This window comes from Chiloscyllium plagiosum, unplaced genomic scaffold, assembly GCF_037043375.1.
Source record: "Chiloscyllium plagiosum isolate Xiang-an unplaced genomic scaffold, Cpla_swu_hap1 HiC_scaffold_10, whole genome shotgun sequence".
Lineage (NCBI taxonomy): Eukaryota > Metazoa > Chordata > Chondrichthyes > Orectolobiformes > Hemiscylliidae > Chiloscyllium > Chiloscyllium plagiosum.
The window spans coordinates 81,967,636-81,977,285 of record NW_028270148.1 but is presented as its reverse complement, the minus strand read 5'-3'; the positions used below and the strand labels follow the sequence as shown (position 1 = coordinate 81,977,285).

At 45.5% G+C, this 9,650-nt stretch overlaps 1 protein-coding gene across 1 annotated transcript; it reads right to left on the bottom strand.

The window, feature by feature from the left end:
• Positions 1 to 2,778: 2,778 nt before the first annotated feature.
• LOC122552949 (5-hydroxytryptamine receptor 1B-like) lies at positions 2,779 to 5,939 on the bottom strand. Its single transcript, XM_043696235.2, has one exon. It carries the CDS (start codon positions 4,929 to 4,931, stop codon positions 3,801 to 3,803), a length of 1,131 nt encoding a protein of 376 aa, XP_043552170.2. The 5' UTR covers positions 4,932 to 5,939; the 3' UTR covers positions 2,779 to 3,800.
• Between the last annotated feature and the right edge of the window lie 3,711 nt (positions 5,940 to 9,650).

Here is a 9,650-nt window from a genome sequence, read left to right as displayed (position 1 = left end):
GAGTTCATTCTTACATCACTTGTAGTTGTCAGAATGTGATAAGGAGAATTTTCAGAAAACATTGTTTATGGATTCTACACAGACATTGACCATGAACTGAACAATAGCTATTCCAAAATGGCTAGCATCATATCTTCTATCGGGGTCAGAATACAAAGGCGCTCATTTACCCAGTAAGTAGTTGCTTTTAGTTGTGTACCATCTTTTCCAGCAAAGGAGAAGGTAATGTTTCAATCAGTGTTATGCACTCTAAGTGTGGCTGCTATAATTGACAAGCTGACATCTGAGAATTATGTATTTGGTAGATTGCCATAATACAGAGTGTGTGACAGGTGTGAGAGGAGGTACATAAATGTTAGCTGTAAGTCTGGATTGATGTGCATTCTTGGTCGGTCAATAATGTTCATGATTTCAACAAGCACTGGGACTAACTGTGCAATTGATTATATATGGTACTCGAAGGTGTATTCATTGACCTTGGCAATTTCTGTAAGATCAGCACTGCTTCCAGGTTTTGGAGGCCAAAGCCCCTGACATTGACTTCCAAGGCTTTCTGCTCCCATTGTTTCTCAGTGTGTACCAGGAGGGCGCCCTATTCCCTGTGCAGATGGAGATCATAGTTCCTCCTTTTCATCCATTCCATCAAGAAGCCTTGGTGTGCATGTTCTCCCATGGACATGATTTGGAAATGCCGGTGTTGGACTGGGATATATAAAGTTAAAAATCAAAGAAGGAGCGGCACTCCGAAAAGTAGTGCTTCCAATTAAACCTGTTGGACTATAACCTGGTGTTGTGTGATTTTTAACTACGTACTCCCATGGACAGCCATTGATTATTTGCACAGCAACAGCTGTAAATGATGTCAGTACATCCAGCAGCAACAATGTCCTTTCTATTTGAATCATGCAGACCTGCTTTAAGCAGTGAAGGCTAAATTTAAGGAGTACTAGAAAGCAATATTGGGACCCCAGCTGATATATTCATCCAATGAAAGGTATAGTCTCTGATGGCTGCATACAGTAAAGATGAGCAGGCCGGATGAAGTTTGTACTGCCACATTGTATTGAAAGGATACAGACTAATGACACATCCTGATCCCTACATCTGTTTTCAGAAACTATCCAATTTATCCCCATCTAATTGTAATTTATACTGAAAGAGTTTGGCCGTATGAGATAATAACAAGAATTTCAATGTCTGGTCTATACTGTTACAGTTAGTTGTTATTTACTTGTCACCTGTAAACTGATCCTTTTAGTTCATGAATGGTGATCAGTAAAAAATCCAATTAAAGTCTGCTTTCTCAGCATTTATTGAGTAGCTCCTGTTCCTTGTGTACATGCAGAACTTTGCAGTTTTGTGTTTGTTACATAGTGTGTACAAAGATAATGTTTGACTGACAACTTTAGAGTGAATTTATATTTTCTGGATATTGCGCATAAGCCAGTTTTTTTAAAACTTTACCATAGGGCTGGAGCAATAACTTTATAATAAAATGTATAATGTGTCACCTTTTCAATATGTATATTTTCCACTGGTTTGTTCTGTAATCCTTCAAGGTATATTTTATCTCAAGGATTGGTTTGCCTCTGGATGTAAAACATATTGAAGTTGATTGGGTTAATTGGAGAGAATTGGAGAGAAAATGAAATCTGCCACTTGGTAAAGATGACTTAAGGTGCCAGTGTTGGACTGGGCTGGACAAAGTTAAACACCAGGTTATAGTCCAACAGGTTTATTTAGAAGCACTAGCTTTCAGAGTACCGCTCCTTCATCAGGTGGCTGGGGTGAATAAGATCATGATCACAGAATTTATAGCCAAAGGAGTCCAGTGTGATGGAGTTGTGATACAGTAAACAATTTTACATTAAATCTTTCATCCTTTAGAATGGGATATGTTGATTTTTGTTCTTTGATATGTAAAACCTAGAACTTCTTTCGAATTACATTCTCAAGACAGCTCAGCTTTTCTAACAATAGGTGTGAAGTCTGCCTGTGTCCCAATGTTTAGTCAAACTGACAAACCCTCTGCACAGTTTTACAGATGTTTTACATGGCTTCATGCAGTTTTTGAAACATAAAATGTAATTCTGCAAAAACAAATTCACCCCATAAACCTATATGTGTGTGCCTGACGGAATGGCAGAGCGAGTGTGCATGTGAGTGTGTGCCTGCGGGTGTGAGTGCACCTGATAGACTGTGTGTACAGTAAATGTGTGTGTGCGTGTGTAAGCTTGGTTAAGTGTTTGCGTGTGTCTCTGTGTGACTGGATATGTGCATATGAGAGAGTGCGTGTATGGGTGTGAGTGCAGTGGGGTGGGGGGGGGGGGGGGTGGAGGGATGGTGTATATGTGTGTGCATATGAGAGAGAACTTGGGTATAACAAAGGGTCTGCCTGGGTGTGTCTATGTAGGAGTGTGGATGTGTGTGTGAGAGTGTGTATGGTACAGTGGGGTCACCTGTAGTGTGACATGAACCCAGGGTTCCGGTTGAGGCCATTCCACGGATACCGAGCTTTGCTCTCAGCTCGGCCACTCTGCGGTGTTGCTTGTCCAGAAGTCCGCCCTGGAGGATGGTCAGCCAAAGGTCAGAGGCCGAATGTCCCGGACCGCTGAAGTGATCTTGATGAAGGTGCGGAGCTCTCAAAGCTAGTGCTTCCAAATAAACCTGTTGGACTATAACCTGGTGTTGTGTGATTTTTAACTTGGTGAAGAGATTGTCTGTGATTTTGTTCGCAATTTCGAAAACTTCTGTGGAGCTGTCTTTCTCGTTTTAACATTGCTTACCAATACTGGCTTATCAGAAATATAAACCGAGTGTTATCAAAAACGCAGCGTTAACCGGCTTCGTTTGTCTTAAAATAAACATTCCTTTATTTGGATCGTCAGTTTAACCTGCAAATAACGTCATTCATCTAAATATGGAAGATAACACATCAAAACACAGTGCTGACAGGGGAAAAATTACTGTGGTTGAATTCGGTTTCGTTTTTTCCATGATTTGAAACTACAGGTAACTAAGTAGCAACAACACGTTGAGAATACAGGCGGCTTTATGAAGCTTGTTTAGGATCGAGAATTTGTCATACACTGGCATTCAATGATGTGCATTTTAATTGCAAAATATTGGGGGAAAAAACCGGCTCAGTTGGCATGTGCGATCAAAGCAATATAAACGGGAAAAAAATGAATGATTAGAATAGTATTTCTAAGCTGCAACATCCTTTGTTAGCCTTCAATTCTTTCTGTTCAAACAACTAAAACTTCCGTTATAAATAGAAGGCGAAGCTTTGAAGAGGCGCAATCTCTAACACGGCCAAAGCTATTCCAAATGTAGCAGTTTTGGGGGCTGCGGGGAACTGGCGATGTCTCTCCACAGCCAGACCCAGAAACTGCCTTCAGCTTAGTCCAAGATACCCCAAGTTTCAGGTCTAGACTGTCGCAGCTATCCACCTCACTGAAGTGAGAGACAGCATCAAATCCCTCTCGAAAATAACTACAGTATCCTCTCATGGTGAGTGCGGCGGGAAGGGGTTCAGTCTTTAACTTTTGATCGCGACTGATCTGACTGAGATCAAGAAAAGCTGCGACGCGCTGGTCCGATTGACGCATCTTCGCTTTTGTTTTTTCGATAAAGTGCCATATGCAACGCTGCGGGTGCCCGTTTGCAGGTGCCGAGAGATGCCCGAAGAGCTGGCACACATCCCTCTTGGTAGCGTTGGGGCAACACGGCGTGGGGTGGGGACTGGGGGGGGGGGGGGGAATGGTGGAGTTGTCCAAGGAGATGCTCAGGGTGCACAGTCACCGACAGCGGATGAGTTTCTGGAAAGCCTGCTTAAAGTCTTCATTGGACATGGTGTAGATGATGGGGTTGACGAGGGAATTGAGATAGCCCAGCCAGTTAAAGAAGTCGAAGATGGCCTGGTGGAACCAGCACGCCTCCTTGCAGATGGGTAAGACCAGGGTGATGATAAAGAACGGCAGCCAACACACGATGAAGGCGCCGAGGATGATCCCTAAGGTTTTGGTGGCTTTCCTCTCCCGGGCCGCCGAGATCCGCTTCTTTTCCAGCAACATGTCGGAAACCTTGACTTTGACGTGGTTGGGGTTAACCGGGGAGGCGGTCTCGCTGGGTAACTCGGTCACCCGGGAGTTGACGGAGGACAGGGAAGAAGATCCCGGCGAGTGGGTGACCAGCTGAGCCTTGGTCAGGCGCTTGCCGCTCTGCTTTGGCGCCTGCTTTAGGATCCGGGACCTGGCCTCCACGTAGATCCGCCCGTATAGGGCGATCAGCAGCAGCGTGGGGATGTAGAAGGCGCCGAAAGTTGAGTAGATGGTGTAGAAGAGCTGGTCCGTGTTGACAGCGCAGTGCATGAGCTCTCCGGCTTTGGCTTGCCTCCAGAACAGAGGCGGGATGGAGATGCAGATGGAGATGACCCAGACAGTGACTATCATCACAGCGGCTCTTTCAGGCGTTCGCTTCATCGAGTACCCCACCGCGTCGGTGATCGCCCAGTATCGGTCCAAAGCGATCACGCACAGATGGAGGATGGAGGCGGTGCAGCAGGTAATGTCGGAGGACAGCCAGATGTCACACACAACCTGGCCGAGGCTCCAGGTGCCGCTGACAGTGTAGACAATACTGAGGGGCATGACCAGGATAGAGACCAGCAGGTCGGTCACAGCCAGCGAGGCGATCAGGATATTGGCGGGAGTGTGCAGCTTGCGGGCTTGGTAAATGGTCGCGATGACAAACCCATTGGAGAGCACCGTGGCCAGGGTGATGAGGCACAGGAAAACCGAGGCCGACACCCCCCAGGCTGTGATGCCAGTCCCTCCGGGAGCACTCACTTTGGCGCTGCAGTTGACATGCTTGGAGTTGGCTTGCAGCTGCACGCTGTTTGGCGGCAGGCACTCGGCGGACTCGTTCATTCTCTTCCCCCGGAAGGCAAACCAGCGGCCGCTCGGCCCACACGTGCATTACTCGGGCAGCTCCCAGCGGTCAGTCCCGCTTCGCTGGGAATGCTGCCTGCCCACTCCCAGCCAACCGGCCGGGAATAAGTCTGTTTGCAACCGCTAGTGTGTGCAGCTCCTCGTCTTTCTGAATGAGACTTTGCGGCTGCAGGATAGCCCAGGAACCTGTGTTAGGATTTAAACTTCTTCATGTTCAAATTCATCATTGCTGACTCCTTCATTCAGAACAGTTGCTGCCACTAACTTGTTACCTCTTAACTCTTCAGTCTGGGCTGTTCTGTTTTACTTAGGTTACCGAGATAAAGAATATTTTGCCACCTCAGGATAAATAGACTTCATCTGAAATGTTCATCTCAGATGCTGACGAAGCCCAGGCTCCATTAAGCTCAGGTTTCTTGGCGTTTGGCGATGTTTCCTCTGGTTTTTCGGAGTGGTTCCCCCGAGCTCAGGGCTGGGAAGGCATAAGGAGGGAGCGCGGCTTGGAGAGAATGTGTCCGGTCCGCATCTTCACATTGTTTTATAACATCCCTCCCACAGGAAGACGGAGTCTAACCAAACTGAACCAGTCCTTCAGCTTCGAGTTTTAACGCAGAACCAAACGCCTCCTCTGGGTCATAGTGCTCCTTGGCATTCCCACAGCTTGCTCTCTCTCTCTCTCTCTCCCGACCAGTTTCTTTCGCTCAATGGCTATCACGCAGGCTGATGTACACAGGTTGTCGAGACGATTCGGGTGAAACGATTTCGTTTTCTCATCAGTTGACCATCACGTTTCACCATCCACACCGTCCAATCAGACCCACTACCCAATGGTTCCTTTCTATCCCGAAAGCAGAAATGCTGACAGACACGAATCAAATGCCGCTGTTTTCCCAAGTCCCCCGCGCCTTGAGAGATTTATCTGAGGTTTTCAAAGCACCAACATTCACACATTAATCCTTTGAAGGGGAGGGGGGGGGGGGCGGGGGGTTGCTGCTGGTGCATATTTTCGACGTGTGGATGGTTAAACTGTTCACAGACTGCTGCGTCTTTCTCTGCTAGTCACATTCTCTGCGACAGCACTCCGCACTTACCCGAAGTGGTTGTGAACACTTTTCGAGTTTACAGTTCAGCCAAACTGCGACACCACGTCAGCGGGAAGACACCTTGTGTCTGATATTTCCCTGAGAGATGTCAGTACACCAGGAGGGAAATACCATTCACAAATCCTAGTGAAGAATATTCGGGAGTCACGAAAATGAAGGCTCCAGGACAGAGTGAAGAGCAAATAGATCCAAATCTTTCCTGTAATAAGACCCGCTGCAATTTATATTTCATATGATCGTATCGGCACTTTATTCTGTGTCTCGCTACTTTGTCTTTTTTTATGTTTCCTTTTCTTGGCTATTTCCAGTTTGCCCCCGAATGTGAAACGAGACCAGCCGTGGAATGGACTCGTTACTGGGCGCATTACATGCCCAGGAAAGACCTGTCTGTCTTCACCAGTCTGCACGTCGACTGGTGCCTTAGATCTCAACCTCTTGATGTCCACCTGCCCGTTACAGTTACCTAAATGTTGTCAGACGTTCATCAAGACTCACAGCTTTTTGCTGCAAAAATGGCAGTTAACAGAAAATTCCGCCCAAAGTCTGCGTTTCTCCCAAGTAAAGGTATAAATAATCCGTGATTTCTATTCACGAGTATTATTGGCAGAATCTTTGTAAGAAACTCAGGAATTATAACGAACTTCACTCGCTAACATTTTGATGCCTTTTAGCATGTTATTTCGGAAGTTCGATTTTAGGAATATATCTCCTTTGGCCCGGTTAAATATTTACGACGTTTAATTAGGGATTCCCGACAACTACTTGAGACCAGAACATTATTATTATAACTGAAACACAATATTTATCTGATAAGCTGCGTGCCTGTCATCCTTTGGCCACAGCGTACAGGTCAGAAGGAATTACTGAGGTTCTCAGAATCAGAGATCGGTGTTAACCTGTTCAGGCAACAATATTGCATCGAGGTAGTCACTACCGAGTTCATACACTGCACACCAGCAAGCACCTATCCAGCACTTAACTGATAAATGAAACAACAGTGTTGTTCTGGACGAAAATATAATGGGTATTTTCTGATTGAAATGGGATTCAAACTTTAAATTTATTTTTAATCCGCTGGGCTTAATGTGGGGGAAAGGAGAAAGGGAGTAGCTGGGGCTTGTTTCGTTTTAAGACCCGCCTAAGATTTCGGGGCAGCACGCAAAACATCGCTATTATCCAGTGATTCATCCTAAACTCTTCACCGATCTCAACTGGCAGCATGTCCCTGGGCTAGCTGGTCAACCATAGTTCCCAGTTCCTCAATATCTCCGATTCAAAGCGTTCTTCCTTCTGTTCAAATTCTTCCATTCCTCACCTCCTTATCCCGTTAACCACTTCCAGCCCTACAAACCTTCGCTGAATTTTGCAAAATTGAGATTATTGGTAGACTGGAAGATTGACAGGAAAAATAAAGAAGTAATCAAATAAATAATTAAGGGAGACATTACAGTGTGACGGTAAACTAACGAGAAACACGTTGAAATGTATTTTTTTTGAAAGGAGTAGCTAAAGGGAGCGTTAATTCGTAACGAATGAGCCTGAGACAAACAGCAGGGAGTTTGGAAAACGTCTGAAAAAAGACATTAAAAACATCCCAAGCAGTGTAGGAATTCAAAGACAATAGGGGCGTGGGGGAGTAACTTAAAACTGTCTCCATCGATAGAGAAACCAAGAACCGACCGACTCCGCCTTAAAAATATTTAAAGATTCTGCAGCCCTTTTAAGGAAGGGATTTCCACAAACTCAGAACCCTCTCAAAGACAAACATATCCTCATCCATCTTAAATAGTCCATCTCTTCCTTTTAAACTAATTGAGAATTAGGTTTATTGAAAATTGGATTTTATTGTCACTTATACTCAAGTATACAAGTATATTATATCACCACACATGGCACCATCTTTGTACAAAGTACCTAGTTACAAATCTGAGGTACTAAAGTAGATCAGGTGCAAAAATAGAGAAACAAAGCAAAAAGGTAAAATTCTATATCATAGTTCTTCATAATATAAATTAGGAAAATAAATTAATAAGGTTAAATTATAGACATTACAGTCCTTCTATAGCTTGTAGTCACTTAAATGATCTCGTTCTTTCCCTCACTGGACTGACCCCAACTGGGCTCACAAGCCACTGACCATCATCTGTGACAAGCTGAACACAGCAAACCCAGTCCACTGACCACCAAACACCCTGCTCTGGGCCCACTGACCACTAGCCATCCCCCTCTGCTCCAGCCCACTGATCACTGGTTGTGGGCGGCACGGTGGCACAGTGGTTAGCACTGCTGCCTCACAGCGCCAGAGACCTGGGTTCAATTCCCGCCTCAGGCGACTGACTGTGTGGAGTTTGCACGTTCTCCCCGTGTCTGCGTGGTTTCCTCCGGGTGCTCCGGTTTCCTCCCACAGCCCAAAGATGTGCAGGTCAGGTGAATTGGCCATGCTAAATTGCCCGTAGTGTTAGGTAAGGGGTAAATGTAGGGGTATGGGTGGGTTGCACTTCGGTGGGTCGGTGTGGACTTGTTGGGCCGAAGGGCCTGTTTCCACACTGTAATGTAATCTAATCTAATCCTGCTCTGCCTTGGCCCACCAACCACTGGCTGTCTGCTCCACTCTGGCCCACTGACCGCTGGCCATCCCACTCCTGGATTGCCAACTGCTGGCCCTCTGCTGTGCTCTGCACCCGCTGACCATCTGTCGTAGAATTGAGGCCAATTGATCAGAGACCACAAACAAGGATCGTAGTGAACTTGACAAGTGGTTTAACTAAACAAAGCGATGCCATGGAAGAGAAATTAACCAGGCTGACAAAAAACTGATTCTCTGCACAGATGGCTAGAATGCACTTCCCAGAACTGAAAGTACAGGCATGTTTATAAGGGTACAACACAAAGGAGGTGATAATTGTAAAGCAGTTACAGTACAATGGTGAAAATAGTAAAGAGATTAAACAGAATAAATGAGTCGAAATTAATCAAGCATTTGGCAATAGTAATTCATTTCTAATTGACACAGGAGATTCCAACCATCCCTGTGAGTGGGTGAGAATGGTTTCTAGAGGATTCTTTTTGCGTAGGCCTGTTTAGCCAAGACTGGGACACTCTGGGTCGTTTCTGTATGTGTTGGCAGTCTTGATTTCTGTGTTTTACAGGCCAGCCTCTGTGTTTTTTATGTGACAGATCTTTTTCCCACACCATCCTACTCTGGGCCCTCAGTTGCTGCAACACCAATGCCATCACTGCTGCTCTCTCCACAAAGTAAGTTAAAAAAAAAAGAAACCTTTTAAAAAAGGAGAATGAGAAAAGGAAAAACAAAGAGAAGGGGACAGAAAGGGTGAACCCTGGACTGACTTTGGATGCTGTCTACTCCACCACAGCTGCTATAACCCCTAGTTCTAGATTGTTCCATCAGAGGAAACATCCTATCTCCATCTACCCAGTCAAGTCCCTCAGGATCTTTTATATTTCAATTAGGCCACCTCTTACTCTTCTAAGCTCCAGAAGATACAGACCTAGCAATCTAGTGACTCCAGGTATAAGTGTTTAAACCTTCTCTGACTGCTTCCAATGGATTAGAATTCTTTTGTGCGACCAGTGA

Excerpts from the sequence above, each read along its gene's own strand:
- LOC122552949 (XM_043696235.2), bottom strand. The coding sequence starts at position 4,931 with ATGAACGAGTCCGCCGAGTGCCTGCCGCCAAACAGCGTGCAGCTGCAA.